Source organism: Lutra lutra, chromosome 16 (assembly GCF_902655055.1).
Source record: "Lutra lutra chromosome 16, mLutLut1.2, whole genome shotgun sequence".
In the NCBI taxonomy this organism is placed as follows: Eukaryota; Metazoa; Chordata; class Mammalia; order Carnivora; family Mustelidae; genus Lutra; species Lutra lutra.
The window spans coordinates 24,816,296-24,835,723 of NC_062293.1; the positions used below are offsets into that span (position 1 = coordinate 24,816,296).

Sequence of the window (19,428 nt, forward strand, 5' to 3'; positions counted from 1 at the left end):
AGGGGGGGGGGGAGCAGGCTCCCCGCAGAGCAGAGAGCCCGATGCGGGGCTCGATCCCAGGACCCTGGCATCATGACCTGAGCCGAAGGCCGAGGCTTAACCCACTGAGCCACCAAGGCACCCCCCAAAAGTAATTCTTGATCGCAAAAAGTAAGAGAGAGTATAGGAATATACTGATAGAAGGACACGTTGACTGAAAAATTCCTCACTGTAATCCGATTCCTAGCACTAACTATAATTAACAACTTGGTGTATGTCATTTCGGATATTTTTAAAAAAATATTTTATTTATTTATTTATTTAACAGAGAGACCGTGAGAGAGGGAACACAAGCAGGGGGAGTGGGAGAAGGAGAAGCAGGCTCTCCACTGAGCAGGTAGCCCGATGAGGGGCTCGATCCCAGGACCCCCAGGACCATGACCTGAGCCAAAGGCAGACGCCCAACCGACCGAGCCACCCAGGTGCCCCTCATTTCAGATATTTCTTCTGTGACCACAACACACTTTAGATAGACATGTAGTCTTGTATCCAATCCAATAAGGTCCTAGTTTTTTAAAGGCTTTATACTATGTCTGTTCAGTAATTTGCTTTAAAAAAAAAATGCATTTTGGGGCGCCTGGGTGGCTCAGTGGGTTAAAGCCTCTGCCTTCGGCTCAGGTCATGATCCCAGGGTTCTAGGATCGAGACCCGAGTCTGGCTCTCTGCTCAACAGGAGCCTGTTTCCCTTCCTCTCTCTCTGCCTGCCTCTCTGCCTACTTGTGATCTCTGTCGAATAAGTAAATAAAATATTAAAAAAAAACTGCATTTCAATATTTATTTAGATATTTGATTTCTCACGCTGGGGTTTTGCAAGCCGGTGAACATTTGGCAAATTCTTTCTCCCAGAGAACTGTTAACATACATTCCCAGACAACAGAAATATATAATTGAACTAGTATCAATGTATATGATTTTTTAATAAACGGATTATCAAGTAATAAAACAAAAACTCTCATAATAAAACAATTTCTCAAGTATCCAAAAATGAGGTGACACAGCTCAAAGCTCATCTGCAAGTGTCTCCTGTGTTTTGCACGTTCATGTAACACCACTTCACTTATGCGAAAGACCGACATTGTACTTGCTTCTGTTAGCCAAAAGAAATCCAAAGAGGATTTTTGCTTTTGTGAAAAAAGATGAAAAGCGAAAAAAGGTGAAAAGCAAAAATAGCGCTCCGGGTCTGTTTTGCAAACCCTCTGTGTAGAGGCGGCGTGCGCCCTGAGCCGTCTCAGTGGCGCCACCAAGCACCTTTCCCGGGAACTACACTCAGCATCTCAACATCAAAGGCGCCAGACCTTTGCACAGTGTCTGCGACCAACGGACTTGGGTCAATTTTATTTTGTGCATCCTTTAGCAAGAGGTTTGTAAGGTATCAGAAAAGTCTAAGTGTGGTCAGTTTGGAGGTCTGGCAACACTAAAAAATTTTCTATATAAATTCATGATGATTACTTCTTTGCACGGTTTTGCCTTACGAAAGGTCTCATATGGTCGCTTGCTCTAGTTTCAAAGAATGAGGCAAACCTGTCATATATTAGACTTCTGCTAAATTCCTTGCCAGAAATTCACTTCCTTTTTTTTTTTTTTGAAGGAGAGGTTGGGATGAAAAGAAAAAAAATCGCACTTCAAACAAAAATAAAAGTGGTAAACAACTCATAAAATCATGAGATCAGAGATTTTATGACTAAAATTCATTTTAGTTTCAGTAACAAAGCATCACCGCCTTTTAAAAAATAGTTACTAGGGTGCCTGAGTGGCTCAGTTGGTTAGGCAACTGCCTTCAGCTCAGGTCATGATCCCAGAGTCCTGGAATCGAGTCCCACATCGGGCTCCCTGCTCCACGGGGAGTCTGCTTCTCCCTCTGACCTTCTCCTCTCTCATGCTCTCTCTCACTGTCTCTCTGTCAAATAAATAAATAAAATCTTAAAAAAATAGTTACTAAATTAAAATATGTATTCTACATGTTCTGCGCAAGACAAAGGCAATCTTTTATTAAAAACATGAATAGCCCTCTCATTGTTTTTCAGGCTTTCCCTGCTAAATTGCATACTACATGCACACATTAGTGAACTGCATGGCTTTTGTCTGAAGACTTTATGGTTGTGCTTCCTTCCAAACGGAGGTTTTCTTTTTTTTTCTCTTATTTTTTCAAGATTTTAAAAATTTATTTGAGAGAAAGAGAGAGTGAGCACAAGCAGGTGGAGCTACAGAGGGAGAAGGAGAAGCAGGCTCCCCGCTGAGCAGGGAGCTGGATGTGGGACTTGATCCCAGGACCCGGGGACCATGACCTGAGCCAGACACTTAACTCTCTGAGCCACCCAGGCACCCCCAAAAGATTTTATTTATTTAAAAAAATTTTTTAAAAGATTTTATTTACTTGACAGAGAGAGAAAGATCACAAGTAGGCAGAGAGGCAGGCAGAGAGAGAGGGGGAAGCAGGCTCCTGCTGAGCAGAGAGCCCGATGCGGGGCTTGATCCCAGGACCCTGAGATCATGGCCTGAGCCGAAGGCAGAAGCTTAATCCACTGAGCCATCCACGTGCCCCAAGATTTTATTTTTAATTAATGTTTACACTCCGTGTGGGGCTTGAACTCATGACCCAAAGATCAGGAGTCATATGCTCTACGGACTGAGCTAGCCAGGCACTGCTAAATATATCTTTTTGATGAAATATACCCATAAAAACACTCCTGGTGTATACTGAAGTACAGTGGTAATTGTCTCAAGAGAAAACATCTGTGGGGCGCCTGGGTGGCTCAGTGGGTTAAAACCTCTGCCTCTGGCTCAGATCATGATCCCAGGGTCCTGGGATTGGGCCCCGCATCAGGCTCTCTGCTATGCAAGGAGCCTGCTTCCTCCTCTCTCTCTCTCTGTCTACTTGTGATCTCTGTCTGTCAGATAAATAAATAAAATCTTAAAAAAAAAAAGAGAGAGAGAAAGAAAACATTTGTGCAATTTGAGCTGTGAGATGAACTAGGTGTTTTTTTGTTTGTTTTTTGTTTTTTTTATATATTTTTTTTTATTTGTTTGACAGACAGATTACAAGTAGGCAGAGAGGCAGGCAGAGAGAGAGAGGAGGAAGCAGGCTCCCTGCCAAGCAGGGAGCCCGATGCGGGGCTCGATCCCAGGACCTTGGGACCATGACCTGAGCCGAAGGCAGAGGCTTTAACCCACTGAGCCACCCAGGTGCCCCTTTTTGTTTGTTTTTAATAAAGAGATCTTTAGCTTAAAAGTACGACTAATCAACCATGGTGTTTGGTAGGTGTCATCTCAAAAAATGGAAGTGATCCTGTTACCTCCCTCAGAAGAATAACTCGTAGTATTTGTTGCCGACATGTAAAATTCAAGCTTTCAAAAAATTAGAGCTTTGTACACCTTCTGTCCCCTGCAACGAGCTTGACAGCTTCTCGGTTTATAGAGATGTCTCTGATGAGGGTGGTGTTGGTTATCAGTGAATGTGGACTTTCGATATTGCATAATGAGATGCATTAACATTTGGAAGACCAGCATAACTCAGGGCAACGATATATTCCATATGACCAATGAATGATGCTGTAAAGTCATACTCGGGTAAGAGATCAAAGTACAGGGTAGATTAGTGGATTTTAATGTAACAGCACACACAAAAAAATCATTGATACGGTTTTGCATTCCTTTTAATGACTATGAACCTTTTAAGAAAGTCTGGATTTTTGGTCTTGATTTTTTTGTGTGGTATCTGGATGAATAGCCACAATTATCTGAAAAAGTAAAATATTTCTCCCTTTTCCAACAACATATCTGCGCGAGGCCATATTTCCTTCATATATGTCAACTGACAACGTGTAACATTGAATGCAGGAACAAATATGAGAATTCCTTCGTCTTCTATTAAGTTAGTTAAGAGATATGAAAACATGTTCAAGTGATGCTGGTCTTACTTGTGTTACATATTTTTCTTGTGTTACTTGTGTTACATATTTTACTTGTGTTACATAATTTTACATATTTTTCACAAAAATATGTTACTTGTGTTAACGTGTGTGGGGTTTAGTATTCTATTGTTAAATAAATAAATACTTTAAGAATTCCTCCAATTTAATGTCCAAGGTGGTAAGCATTGATAGGTGAAATCCACAAAACAAAGACTCCTTGGGGTCCTCAGTAATTTTTAAAATTGTGAAGTCGGGGCGTCTGGGTGGCTCAGTTGGCTGAGTGTCTCATTTGATTTCGGCTCAGGTTGTGATCTCAGGCTGGCGAGATGGAGTCCCACTTCAGACTCTGCCCTTAGTGTGGCATCTGCTTGGGACTCTCTTTCTCCTTCTCCCCCTACTTGTGCTTTCTCTCTCTCAATAAAATAAATAAAACCTTTTATTTTTATTTTTTTAAAGATTTATTTATTTATTTATTTATTTGACAGAGAGAGAGAGAGAGAGAGAGAGAGATCACAAGTAGGCAGAGAGGCAGGCAGAGAGAGAGAGAGAAGCAGGCTCCTGGCTGAGCGGAGAGCCCGATGTGGGACTTGCTCCCAGGACCCCGAGACACGACCCGAGCCGAAGGCAGAGGCTTTAACCCACTGAGCCACCCAGGTGCCCAAATAAAACCTTTTAAAATAAAATAAAAATAAAATTGTAATGTGGCGGGGTGCCTGGTTGGCTCAGTGGGTTAGGTCTCTGCCTTCGGCTCGGGACGTGATCCCAGGGTCCTGGGATTGAGCCCCACATCAGGATCTCTGCTCAGCGGGGAGCCTGCTTCCCCCTCTCTCTCTGCCTGCCTCTCTGTCTACTTGTGATCTCTCTCTCTCTGTCAAATAAATAAAATCTTAAGAAAAAAAAATAAAAAGGAACTTAGGAGACCTATCAGTTGATATATGGACCTTCTTTGGATCCTGATTCGATCCTTAAAAAAGAGAGAGAGAGATGATGGGGAGATTTAAATCTTGTGGACCCTTGATAGTAATAAAGAATGATTGTTAATTGTTTAGCTGTGGTACAGTATTGTGTGGGTGTGTGGCAGGGCAGTGTGTGTAAGAAACTTTGTATCTGTCAAGTCTCAGTCAAGGAAACAACTACTATGCATATTACAGAATAAGAAATCAATTATAGAGTCAAGATCCCAGTGTCCTGGTATCGAGTCCCCACATTTGGCTCCTTGCTCAGTGGGGAGACTGCTTCTCCCTTTGTGTGGCTCTCTCTTTCAAATAAGTAAAATCTTTTTAAAAATTTCATAAAAAAATTCATTACAGGAATTGGTATGCTTGTGGGCTAGGGAGGTAGAGGCTCAAAAAAGGACCAGAGAAGTCATGAACCAGCTTTGGCAAAGTACATTGGAAGCATCCATCTTCTGGAGGACAACCACAGAAAGAGTTGGTGGAGATGGTTATGGAAAATCGTTTGTTCTTTGTGGCTGCTGCTATCATGAGCTCACAGAGGAAGTTCTGGTAGTGAACTGGGGGTCATTGGTCAGCAGGTCCAGTCAGTGGGAAGGAGGGCTGGATGAGGAGTCGGGGAAAGCAGACCAAGTGGATGGAACTTGCCAGTGCCTCGGCTATCCCTCACAGCCTCTAAGGAAGGACAGGACAGGATGCCCTTGAGAGCACAATGGCTACAGTTTCACTTCCGCCTCCCAAATTGTATGCAAATTTCTCTCGTGGCTGTCCCTCACCTGGAATCACACAGGGAAAGGAGTTCTGGAAATGTGGTTCTGGCTCAGTCATGCAGGAACTATATAGCTACCCCATTACCCTTCAGAGATATGTACAAGAATACTCACCGGTGCAATCATATGGTGTCAAGATATGCTTCAAAATGGTTTGGGAAGTAAGGGGAATAGGAAGAAATAGACAGCTCCATTTTGCCCATGAGCAGAAAATGGGTGATGGTACCTGGAACATTGCTTGACTATTCTCTTGATGTTCTGTGTCTGCTTGGAATTTTCCTCTAATTAAAAAGTTAATTAAAAGTGCGCTCTTGGGGTGCTTGGGTGGCTCAGTTGGTTAAGCGTCGGACTCTTGATTTCTACTCAGGTTATGATCTCCGGGTCATGAGGTGTAGCCCTGTGTCAGGCTCTGTGCTCAGTGGGGAGTCTGCTTGAGATTCTCTCCCTCTGCCTCTCTCCCATGTGCTCTCGCTCCCAAATAAATAAATAAAAATCTTTTACAAAGTACACCTCGGGGCGCCCGGGTGGCTCAGTGGGTTAGAGCCTCTGCCTTCGGCTCAGGTCTTGATCCCAGGGTCCTGGGATCGAGCCCCACATTGGGCTCTCTGCTCAGTGGGGAACCTGCTCCCCCCCCACACCTGCTTCTCTGCCTACTTGTGATCTCTGTCAAATAAATAAATAAAATCTTAAAAAAAAAAGTACACCTCTTGCATTTTTTTCCCTTGAAGTATCAATAGACCCATAGATTTCTTTCTTTTTTTTTTTTTTAAGATTTTATTTGTTTATTTATTTAACACAGAGAAATCACAAGTAGGCAGAGAGGCAGGCAGAGAGAGAAGCGGGGAAGCAGGCTCTTTGCTGAGCAGAGAGCCTGATGTGGGGCTTGATCCCAGGACCCTGGGATCATGACCTGAGCCAAAGGCAGAGGCTTAACCCACTGAGCCACCCAGGTGCCCCTCATTTTGTTTTTTTAAGATTTATTTATTTATTTCAGAGAAAGAGAAAGAGAAAAAGTGGGAGGGGCAGAGGGAGAGGGAGAGTGAATCCCAAACAGACTCCACGTTGATCACAGAACCCGACCCAGGCTCAGTCTCACCACCCTGACAGCATGACCTGAACCTAAACCAAGAGTTGGTTGCTTAACTGACTGAGCCACCCAGGTGCCCCAGATTTTATTTTATTCAATGTGGTGTAGCTCATTGTAGCCATTGTTCTTGTGTATGCTTTAGTTGTCCCCAATATGGCTGGTGGAAGACTAAACTGGCTCCTATTTTTTTTTAAAGATTTTATTTATTTATTTAACAGAGAGAGATCACAAGTAGGCAGAGCAGCAGGCAGAGAGAGGGTGGGGTGGGGGGGCAGGGAAGCAGGCTCCCCACTGAGCAGAGAGCCTGATTCAGGGCTCGATCCCAGGGCCCAGAGATCATGACCTGAGCCAAAGGCAGAGGCTTAACCCACTGAGCCATCCAGGTGCCCCATAAACTGGCTCGTATTTCTTTGAAGATGACTGTGGTCTTCTTAGATAGCTCCTGTCCTTTCTGGCACTATGGGATATCCTCGACTCACTTTACATTTCCCTTACCCCAAACCCAGAATTGGGCGAGTTATCCCAGGTGCTCTGGTTTCCTTTAGAGGGGAAGAATGTTTAGAGACCAAGATACAGGTGTTAGGTGTTAGATGTGCTGGTGGTTATTAGTGAGGTGTCATTTCTTCTGGGTCCTTTCATAAATGTTTAACAAATGAAGAATGGATGTTGGATTTTATTAAATGCTTTTTTTTAAAATTTAGATTTTATTTATTTATTTGACAGAGAGAGACAGAGATCACAAGTAAGCACAGAGGGAGGGGGAAGAAGGCTCCCTGCTGAGCAGAGAGCCCGATGCAACACTCGATTCCAGGACCCTGAGATCGTGACCTGAGCTTAAGACAGAGGCTTAACCCACTGAGCCACCCAGGTGCCCCATATTAAATGCTTTTAAGATCATCTGTCAATATAACCATATTCCGAATTGTCACCTGGTGAAATTTATTAATAAATTGCATAATATTGAATCATCCTTGAACTCCTAGAAAGAACTCCCATTTGTTGATGATGAATCATTCATGTAACCTACCATTGTATTCTAGTTGCTAATATGTATTTAGCATACGTATATAGCTATTCATGAGTATTCATGTCTGTACTACTGTAAAGCTTTTATTTATAAACCAGGCTGGAATTATTTACTGGTGAAACATGGATCTGAGACTTTGTTGAAAGGGAGAGTAGATAGGCCTTTGATAATTTTCTCAAAGACTTTATCACAGGTCTGTTGAGGTCATTTGTGTTTTTCTGGAAAGTCATCCCTTTCATTGGGGTTTTCAAGATCCAGGTTTCACTTTGTGTCTCTCGCTTTCTATTCCCCCTTCTCTTCTTGGTTCAGGGGACCAGAATAATCTGATCTCATTTCTAATTCCTGGGGAAGAAATTGTGGTTGATGGCCCAGCTCACACCAGGTGTTCACCCTTGGTCCAATCCACCATGGCCGGGGAGTACCGTGTGATAAGCTGGGATCTTAGGTGTCCCCGGTGTGGGTCAGGAGTAAAGTCTTACAGAAGAGAGGTTATAAATGGGGCAGATACCAAAAAAGCTTTCTGCTCAGGGCGTAGAGTTAGCAATTACTCCATTTTAAGTTTCTCTAATTCATGACTTTCTCCTTGCGTTGTTCTTAAGTTCCTCTTTCTGCTTTTCTTAGCTTTGTTTCTTTGTCCTTTTTTCAAGCTTCTTCTTTTTTTTTTTTTTAAGATTTGTATTTATTTATTTGACAGAGATCACAAGTAGGCAGAGAGAGGGGGAGGGGAAAGCAGGCTCCCCACCAAGCAGAGAGCCCGATGTGGGGCTCGATCCCAGGATCCCGGGATCATGACCTGAGCCGAAGGCAGAGGCTTAACCCACTGAGCCACCCAGGGGCTCCTTTTTTTCAAGCTTCTAATTTGATTGCTTAATTTATTAATTTTGTGTCTCATAGTTAGAAATTGGCATTTAAAACTTCAATTTTTCCTCTCAGGACAGTTTGAGTGTGTTCCATAGTTCTGGAAGGTAATGTCTTTATTATCTTTATATTCTCATTCCGAGGTCCGGAATTCAAGGGTTGCTTTGGAAAGCCTTTCTGAAATCTCCATGCTGTTGGGGAAGCGGGCTTTTCATGAGGTTACATTTTTTACTGTGCTGTCAGAGTACATGATCTGAACTATTTCTACTTGATTACAGTTTTCTTTGCGTGGCCAATTTTTGTAAGTGTTGTAAGAGCTCTTTAACAGAATATGAATTATATCATTTAGTTGCTGTACTATTTTATATATTTTGGAGACTTGATTTGTGAAGCACTGAGCTGCGAGAGTGTTAGGTGTTAGATGTGAGAATGTTGGAGTCTAAGACTATCTTTGTATTTGTAATCCTTCTGCCTTTTTCTTTTCTTTCTTCCTTTTTTTTTTTTTTTTGCTTTCTGTGCTTTTTTTTTTTTTTTTTTAATGTAGGCTCCTCACCCAGCGTGGAGCCCAACACGGGGCTTGAACCCACTGAGATCAAGACCTGAGCTGTGATCAAGAGTCAGATATTTAACTGACTCAGCCCCCCAGGTGCCCTGCTATCTGTACTTTAATGTTATTATTTAGTGGATAAAGTTCATGACCACTACATCTGTTTTGTGGGTCATGTATTTGGTCATTGTAAGTGATCTTTTTTGTCCTAGTTAATACTTTTTTTTTTTTTTGGCCTTGAATTCAACTATGCTGACATAAATATTGCAACCTTACTTTCTTTTTTGTCCCCCTTGGGATGTTTTTGCCCATTCTTTGCTTTGTGATTTTTCCGAGTCTCTTTGATGTGGCTTGATTCTTTACTCTCTTTTTAAAATGAGAAATCACTTTTTGTAAGCAGTATAAGGTATTTCACTTACGTTTTTCCTCAAGTTATTATTCCCACGAACATTACACAGTCGAGTCATTTATTAGGTGATCAAGAAAAAAAAAGATGTTAACGGAATTTGTTCTTTTGTCTTCTAACAGGTCTGAGTTTCTGTGGCTTCTCAAAATCTCAGTGTTGCTCTTTGGACTTGGCTCTGTTGTATTTCTACTCAGAAGTGTGGAGTTCAGTAGCCCCACGCCAAAGCTCCCTCATTCTGCTCTGCCCGACCAGATCCCGAAGCTTCTACCTGAGGAACGGCTCAAGAACCTCTTTACCTACGAAGGAATCTGGTGAGAGTCAATTTATTCCATGTTGGTCCGATGTCTCCCTTGCTCCCCGATGGTTTACTGTGCCCAATTTATTGCCAGTTCCCCGCCTTCCCGACCCTGTGCTTGTTGTTCAAGTGATCCAAACTGGGGGACCTGGAGAAGGACTGGTCTGCAGGGTGCTGTGTGCTCTCTGCAGCACCGAGCAAAGTCCCTTAAAACTACAAAGGGTATGTTTGGCTAAAACTGTAAGAAAGATGCTGCCTTTCTGTCCCGCTGGCCTCCTCTTCTGGTGGGGCCCAGATGCCATGGGCATTCACATGACTCAAGTTCAAAGCCATTTGGTGCTGGGGATAATTCTAGAGAGCGGGCTTTCTTCCCCTTCCTCCACCCGACCCTTGTATCTCTGGGAGGGGCCACTGCTAGGATTCTAGAATCTCCTCCCGAGTAGGGCAGGTAGTATATGGAAAGGAGATTCTCAGGGTGAAACTCACACTGATCAGACCCCGGGGTCTCTCACCCACCAGCCCACCCACCCACTCCATGGTCACAGTCCTTTTCTGGTTTTAGGCTCTTCCCGAAAAACCAGTGCAAATGCGATGTTACCACACAGCAGGGAAGCTACAACTTTCAGGATGCCTATGGCCAGACTGAGCTCCCAGCGGTGAAAGCAAGGAGACAGGCTGAATTTGAACACTTCCAGAGGAGGTAATGCAGACCATGAGGGCTCTTCGGTCCTGGGGTAGAGCAAAAGCTCTCTCTACTGTGTCCTGAAGGTGTGGGTCCCAAGAAAATAGGGAGGAACTCCTCACTGGCAGGAGTCCCTGGGAGGAACTGTTAGGAATAAAACAAGGAGAGAGAACAGAGGAAAATGGCCCATAAATGAAGATTTACCAAACTTTGGATGTCTACAACATTTCATAGTAAGAACAGAGCAAAGGAATGAAAATAGTCTGGGATGTCCATGTGGTGTTGGTGGCACAACTCTGGCATCCGGGCCTTCACAGCAGGTGACTTTGCAGCAAGGTGCACTTCTAATTCATTTATGTTGGGAACATATGTCCCCCGTGTTATATGCAGGGCCTAGAATGACACACCTGGGGTGTATAGGCCAGGGTTGTTGATTGAAAAGAGCGATGATTGATTCTGATGGGCTTATATCAAAAGGGTGTTTGTGGAAGGATGTTGGAACCTCTTCAAAACTATAGGTGATAGGATGACCAGGTTAAGAAATCAAGAACCAAGGAGCACAGAAGGGCTGGACAGGCCCACCCTTGCTCCCTCCCCTCCCTCTCCTTCACTCCTTCCTCCCTCCCTTCCCTCCTTCCTTCCATCAATCATTTATGAGTTATAGCAGAAGGTATGCCATAATAAAAAATAACAATAAGGGCGCCTGGGTGGCTCAGTGGGTTAAGCCTCTGCCTTCGGCTCAGGTCATGATCCCAGGATCCTGGGATTGAGCCCCGCATCGGGCTCTCTGCTCGGCGGGGAGCCTGCTTCCCCCTCTCTCTCTGCCTACCTCTCTGCCTGCTTGTGATCTCTCTCTCTCTCTGTCAAATAAATAAATAAAATCTTTAAAAAAATAAATAAAAATAAAAATAAGAGCACCATGATTAGGGACTTGAACTCTAGCATAGGCTGGATGGCAAATGACTTTACCTCCTAGTACTTGACTATCCTCATATGGAAAATTATAATAAAGATACTTCTTTCATAACCTTTGAAGGCTTTGTAGTGTGCACTGTATTAACATACAAAGAGCTAGTAACTCATGAAGGGCCTGAAATATACAAGCACTACAAAAATATCACCTGCTGCTATTGTTGTGGTTTGCTATTAAAATTATTGCTCTTCTGGTTCTCCCAGGAGACACATAATTCATTAAGAGATACACAGATCACCTAAATATTAGATCATTGTAAGTGCTTCATTGAGACGTAAATTAAAAATAGTGTGGTGGAATGTTTCTTGATGGCATAAAATTTAATGGGATGATGAAGGAAGGTGACCTTGAACTCTGATTTGTATATCAAGCAGGAGTCCCCACCACCTCCTGTAAAGGAGAAGCTCAGAAGGAAGAGTTAATCCAGGGCCCAGAGCCTTGGGCATGGGTGCTTTCATGATGGCTGGATGACAAGCAAGCAGGTGATGGCTGTCGGAGCCCTGGTCACTCAGGGGAGGGCTGGTGGGATGAGCCCAGAGAGAGGCCAGTAAGCCAGGAGGTGGAGCATGCGTTTTGCTTTCTGAGTAATGCAAAGAATGGAACCATTTTTTGGCAAAGATCTTATTTGTTTATTTAGAGAGAGCATGAATGGGGGGAGCGGAAGAGGGAGAGGAAGAGGACGAGAGAGAAGGTCAAGCAGACTCCACGCTGAATGCAGAGCCCAACCCAGGGCTGATCTCACAACCTTGAGATCATGACCTGAGCTGAAAGCAAGAGTTCAATGCCCCACCGACTGAGCCAGCCAGGCGCCCCAAGAACTGAATGGTTTTTAGAAGTGGCAGGTTCTTAGAGATACTTTCGTAAAACATCGCTCTGGTTTTTCGTGGAGAATACATCATAGGGAAGGTATAGGGGAGGCAGGGAGACCCGTTGCATAGTCGGTGGGAAGGTAAATGTTCATCTACTGCTGGAACAGTGGTGGTTGTGCCTCTCGGATGCACGGTCCCCAGGTGCCCGGTTGGCTGAGCCTGAGTCATGAATCAAGGAAGAGAAAGGGTGAGTCAGGCCCTCCAGGGTTGATCTGGGGACTCAACTACCACCTCCCCGCTCCCCAACTACATACAAATGGGAGACCCCACAGAACAGAAATGGGAGCACCAACAGGAGGCAGCATTGGAAGTCAAAGAACCAGTGGGTTAGACAGAGGATTCTGGCATGGATTTGAACCCTGCCCCCACGTAACTGTGTGAGGAGCAACGGCGCCGTAGTTAAGAGTGCGGCCAAGGGAGGCTGACAGGTTGCGTTCGGGTCCTGCATCCTCCACATCCCACCCAGATGACCTTGGGCAGGCTGCCTACCCTCTTCTGTAAAAAGGGGATAGTAGGGGCGCCTGGGTGGCTCAGTGGGTTAAAGCCTCTGCCTTCAGCTCAGGTCATGATCCCAACATCCTGGGATTGAGCCCAGCATCAGGCTCTCTGCTCTGTGGGGAGACTGCTTCCTCCTCTCTCTCTGCCTGCCTCTCGGCCTACTTGTGATCTCTGTCAAATAAATAAAGAAAATCTTAAAAAAGAAAAAGGGGGGGATAATAATCATACCGAGAGTTGTTGTGACATGTAATGAATGGTGTGGGGGAAACAGGCTCATTCCTGCAGGACGAGGGCTTCTGTCTCTGGTCTGGGCAGTGTGGGGCTGCTGGGAGAAGGAGGTTAGGACTGTTTCCAGCAAGGAACATCTCAGGTGTACCCACTGCAGGAGGTGCTTGGTGGGGGAAGGGAGAAGAAGCAGGGAGCTTGGAAGACACTGGAGACAGTGAGATGGGGGAACAGAGCGGGTAGGAGAACATGAAGCAGAGGACTCATAGGAGTGGGTGCTGTCTAGAGGGAGCTGGGCAGAGGAATTAATTATAAGAAGGAGCATTACTTCAAGCAGGGAAGGATATGAGCTGGTCATGTCCTCACTTGGCCTCCTTTGCTTGGGGAAATGCCCAGCTCTCCTGGGATTATACCTGGCAACGCAGGTACCAGAACAAACAGCCCAGTAATAATCAGTGATGTGAACCAGGCCTCCTGTTGTCATGGCTGTAGCCAGGGAAGAAGATGCTCAGCTCCCTCCCCACCCCCCAGCCTCAGATCTTTCTCCATTAGCCAGAGAAACAGCCAGAACACCCTGAACAAGGCGCTGAGTTAGATGCAAAGACAGAGCTCATCTAGAGCCTGCTCCCAGGGAGCTCACAACAGAACCAAGAGGGTACAGTCAGTGGGTCCTCCCTGCGTCCCTTCCACCCTCTGTGTCGCCCTCTCTGCTGCCACCATAACATACCGAGAGCCTCGGGGTGACCGTAGGCGCTCCATGGCCCCCAGGGTGTGTTCAGCAAATGGTGTACAACCCAGGAGCTCCATCCAAAGCTCGGTGTTGCGATACTAGTCAGGAGAAGTGCTGTGGTGGGTCTTAGGAGGGAGAGCAGTTTCCAGTTCTGAGAATTTTACAAAAGGAATGTTCCAGAAGGTAGCATTCGGAGCTTCCTCATTCCTGTTCCTGAACGGGTGACGTCGTATTCTAGTTCTTGGTGTCTTGGTCTGGGTTGTTCCCCTCCAGGAATGAGATTTTCTTAGTCTCTTTGTGCCCACTTTAGCACAGGGCAAAGGGATCACATAGAGTAAATAATTCTTTGGCCCTGGCCAATGTCACCTAAGCCGGACAACTCTCTGTGAGTATAAAATGGAGATGATTCATGACTTACATGCTCTCTGCTGTGTGCGGGAACCCGGCAAATCCCCATTTGGAGATCACGCCTGTTATCTTCGGCTGGGGAGCGCAGGTCTGATGTGGGAAGGCGGGCTGGGGAACACCCTGGTGCACGCACCACCCCTGCGTGCTTGGTCTCCACCACGTGTTTGTATCCTTGAAGTCATGAGTTAGCTTGATGCTGGGTCAGATCTCTGGTTCATTTGAGTCTGATTAGCTCCGTATGATACTTCACTTAAAAAGTAGTACAGGGGTACAACTGGGTGGCTCAGTCGGTTAAGGGACTGCCTGGGGCTCAGGTCATAATCCTGGAGTCCCAGAATCGAGTCCCACATGGGGCTCCCTGCTCAGTGGGGAGTCTGCTTCTCCCTCTGATCGTCCCCCCTCTCTTGTTCACTCTCAAATAAATTAATAAAATATTTTTTTTTAAAAAAGAGTAGTGCAAGGATAATGCTCTTTTATTTATATATTTGGGAGAAAGAGAGCAAGCTAGCATACACAGGTCAGGGGTGAGGCAAAGGGGGAGGGAGAAGCAGGCTCCCCGCTAAGCAGGGAGCCTGATGTGGGGCTCGATCCCAGGACCCTGAGACCATGACCCACAGACCATGACCCAAGCTAAAGGCAGACACTTAACCTACTGAGCCACCCAGGGACCCCAGATAATGCTCCTTTAAAAAAAGTCCACTTGAACCGACCCCCTCAACTCTCCTTGCTCCCCTACCTTATATGATAGGCTCCCTTGCCAAACCAATCTGCCCTTGGGAGTTTGGTATAGATTACCCTACACTGTTTTCTACAGCTAAACACACGGACAAACACACATAATCACATACATATGTGAGTGTAGCTATAGCCACATAAACATATACTCTTGGGGTTTTGTGTGTATTGTTAAATTTCATGTTAATTCCAGCGTAGTTGACACACAGTGTTCTTTTAGTTTCAGGCGTACAATACAGTGATTCAGCAACTCTATACACAGCTCCCTGCTTCATCCCCTTCTCCTGTTTCACCCATCTGTGTGTATGGTTTTAATGTAATTGACACCATAAGAACAAATCACTCTAGAATTTGCTTTTTTCATTCAATTTGGTTTTTTTTTTTTTAAGTTTTTTTGGGTTTGTTTTAGAGAGTGCTTGAGCAAGGGAAGGAGGCAGAAAGAGAAGGGGCAGAAGGGGAGGGAGAGAGAGAGTCTTTAGCAGGCTCCACTAAGAGCTTGGAGCCGGACACGGGGCTCAAACTGATGACGTTGAGATCATTACCTGAGACAATACCAGGAGTTGAATGCTTTACCGACTGAGCCACCCAGGAGTCCCTGGTTAAGTACATTTTTAAGAGCTGTTTATGTGTCTAGTTCTTTCCTTTTATTTATTTTTTTTAAAGATTTTATTTATTTAGGGGCACCTGGGTGGCTCAGTGTGCTGGGCCTCTGCCTTTGACTCGGGTCTCAGGGTCCTGGGATGGAGATGGGCTCTCTGCTCAGCGGGGGGGCCTGCTTCCCCCGCACCCGCCCCGCCTGCCTCTCTGCCTGCTTGTGGTTTCTGTCAAATAAATAAATTTTTTAAAAAGATTTTATTTATTAATTTGATATATAGAGAGAGATCACAAGTAGGCAGAGAGGCAGGCCGGGATTGGGGGGGTGGGGGGGAAGCAGACTCCCCACCAAGCAGAGAGCCCAATGTGGGGCTCAATTCCGGGACCCTGAGACCATGACCTGAGCCAAAGGCAGAGGCTTTAACTCACTGAGCCACCCAGGCACCCTAGTTCTTTCCTTTTAATTGTTATACAGCTGTGAATATGAATACATTGAATTTTATTAAGCCATTCTCCTATTGAATGATATTCAAATTTGGGGGAAATTTTCATTATTACATTTACATAATTTATAATAATCATCTTATGTTATATTTACATTCTTTCCTTATTTCCTTCAGATGTGTATAAAGATGTTCATTTTAAATGAACTGAAATGAACCTCCTTGTGCATGTAGTTGCTTACACATGGAGGTGTTTTCCCCCTTAACTAGGATCTGAATCCCTCATTCATGAGAGGCACTTATTTCTACTTTTAATAAATACAGGCAGATAGCATTCAAGAGTGTCTACATTAATTCACATTCTCATGACGAGTGGGTATCTTAGACATCTTAGATACCCACTACCTAACCAATACTCCTTATCATTACATTTTGAAACATTAATCAAAAAAGTATTTCCTGGGACGCCTGGGTGGCTCAGTTGGTTAAGCAGCTGCCTTCGGCTCAGGTCATGATCCCAGCGTCCTGGGATCGAGTCCCACATCGGGCTCCTTGCTCAGCAGGGAGCCTGCTTCTCCCTCTGCCTCTGCCTGCCATTCTGTCTGCCTGTGCTCGCTCTCTCTCCCTCTCTCTCTCTGACAAATAAATAAATAAAATCTTTAAAAAAAAAAAAGTATTTCCTTGGTTTTTTTTTTTAAGATTTTATTTTATTTTAAGCAATCTCTACACCCATCGTGGGGCTTGAACCTACAATCAGGAGTTGCTAGCCAGGCACCTCCAGTTCATTGTTTTTATTTTGTAATTTATTTGTATTTGTATTTTTCTTATTATTTTAAAATTTTATTTATTTATTTATTGTCAAAGAGCAAGAGAGAGAGAGCATACAAGCAGGAGGAGTGGCAGGCAGTGGGAGAAGCAGGCTCCCCACTGAGCCTGGAGCCTGAGGCAGAACTCGATCCCAGGACTCTGGGATCGTTACCTGAGCCAAAGGCAGATGCTTAACCGACTGAGCCACCCAGCTGTCCCCAATTCTTTAAAGTTGCATTTCCCAGGTTAATTCTGAAGCTGAGCTTGTTTCATTTATGCATTAGCCATTTGCACTCCTTCTGTTAATTGCCTATTTACATCATTTCCCATTTTAAAATTTCATCTCTTTTGTATTCCCATAAATATTCACTACAGTAGTCTAATCATTCTTCCAGGGGATCTAAATGATACCTTTGGCTACACTGGATCCCCAAGGGCTACATTTCAACCATATTATGTTAGTCCACCAAAGAATCAATCTCGCTGGCTCGTGATGTGCTTGCCCTTGACTGAGGTTGTTATAACCACAAAACCATATGAAAATCATCACTGTGTTTGCTCTGAAAATACTGAGGCAACAAATAACATTTCTTGTTATGTATTTTCTTTTTGAGTTCAGTGCCAGGAAAAGGTTTATTTGCCTCTGGAGTTGTTTGCTTTGTACTGTTGATAAGACCGGAATATTGACCTCCCATGGCTTTACACCCTGACTACCAGGAAGTTCACCTGTGACCCTGGCATTTGTCTGCTGCAACTGGGTTCGCCCAGATGGTCTTTTACTTTGTTTCTTCTTCCCCTGCTGGTTGTGTTTTTAATTTTGTTTGTGCTTTGTTGTAAAGGGCCTGGACTCTTGTGGAATTCAAGGCTGGAGGGAATTCAAGGGTGAATAAAGGAGGGAAGGAATGGAGGGGTGAATGGGGCAGTCTACTTTCAATTTCTCCCCATTGACAGCACAGAGCTCCGGGTACAGGTACCACTTTCAGAACTAACCAGGGAGGCGCGTGAGAGCAGCTGCTGACAGTTCTGGTTCTGTTTCCTGCAGAGAAGGGTTGCCCCATCCACCACCACTGCTGGCTCAGCCCAACCTCCCCTTTGGATACCCGGTCCATGGGGTAGAGGTGATGCCCCTGCATACAGTTCCCATCCCAGGTAGGTAGCTCTCCATCTGGAGAGGAGCCAGACAACTTTCTTAACTCTTCTTAAGCAAAATGGGGGAGTGAAAGGGAACAGTCATTTATTGAGTACCTGCTGTGTACTCAGCACAATGCGGGAAGCTTGACATGATTTCACTTAGTGGTTAGTTTCAAAGTTTCCACCACTGGGGATCACCCTTAGGTGCTATGATGTCCCCGGGGATCCGGAATCACAAGAGTACAGAAATCTGTGTGCCTCAAGGAATCTTAGCACATGATTGGCTTTTTGGTGTCCTCCAGCATCATGAGATCAGGCAAAGATGTGCCCATATCCTGGGGGAGCATATTGAAAAGAATATTTCATGTTGGTTAAAACTCCCCTCCACAAGGGATTTCTATACACTTCTCTAGTTCAGCAGCACATTCCTGGGAGGTAAATGTTATTTTGCCAATTTTACAGATGACGTAAGTTATCTAAGGCCCCATAGGGAGGCTCTATTTGAAGTAGAACTTGAATTAAGTCATATTATGAGCACAGAGATAGATTCTAAAGTACATACATTTGGATGAATTGCTTTAGTCATTTAAATGAATTTAATAGTCATTTAAAAAGTAATTCGCCATTTTGGATGAGTCCTTTTTTATTGTAAAATATGCATAACATAAAATTTACTATATTAATCATTTTTAAGCACACAGTTTTGTGGCGTTAAGTATCTTCTCAGTGTTCTGCAACTGTGACCATCATCCATCTCCAGAAATTTTTTATCTTTCCCAATTGAAACTCTGTACCCATTTAGCTCTGCCTTCCTTCCCCCCTCCTGCCTGTGGCAACCACCGTTCTGTAGAATGTCTTGTCTCGTCTCTACCAGTTTGACTATTCTAGTAACCTCATATAAAGATGTTTCATTACTTACCCATTGCTGCCTTCCATTCCATAACAGAGATATCTGGAAGGGGTGGGATTAATTCACAGTACCCATCCAGGGCTAAGAATGGACATCGGAGGCTTTAGATCCACTGGAATTTGAGAAGGACCATGGGACACCACCCAGCAGGACCCCAGGGAGCGGGGAGCGGTCAGCAAACACTGTGCTCGGGAGATGAGCTTGGAAGGGATTCTGGAAGGATGTAAGGGAGTCATTAGGAAAGTAGTGAGCATCAGGGAGCCCTTGGCATTCTCTACAATGGTGTTTTTTTTTTGTTTTTTTTTTTTTTAAATATTTTATTTATTTATTTGTCAGAGAGAGAGAGGGAGAGAGAGCGAGCACAGGCAGACAGAATGGCAGGCAGAGGCAGAGGGAGAAGCAGGCTCCCTGCCCAGCAAGGAGCCCGATGTGGGACTCGATCCCAGGACGCTGGGATCATGACCTGAGCTGAAGGCAGCTGCTTAACCAACTGAGCCACCCAGGTGTCCCTACAATGGTGTTTTTTATCC

The 19,428-nt window shown here is 44.6% G+C and overlaps 1 protein-coding gene across 2 annotated transcripts in view; it reads left to right on the forward strand.

Moving 5' to 3' along the window:
- Positions 1-19,428, forward strand: part of B4GALNT2 (beta-1,4-N-acetyl-galactosaminyltransferase 2) — a 44,895-nt gene that overhangs the window by 13,112 nt on the left and 12,355 nt on the right. Inside the window, exons 1-4 of one of the 2 annotated variants that reach the window (XM_047706593.1) lie at positions 9,555-9,584; positions 9,721-9,909; positions 10,456-10,593; positions 17,900-18,006. In XM_047706593.1, coding sequence (XP_047562549.1) covers positions 9,568-9,584; positions 9,721-9,909; positions 10,456-10,593; positions 17,900-18,006 — 451 coding nt within the window. In that variant the 5' untranslated portion in view covers positions 9,555-9,567. Of the gene's footprint in view, positions 1-9,554; positions 9,585-9,720; positions 9,910-10,455; positions 10,594-17,899; positions 18,007-19,428 lie in introns of those variants that run through there. The other variant, XM_047706595.1, reaches the window with a different exon arrangement.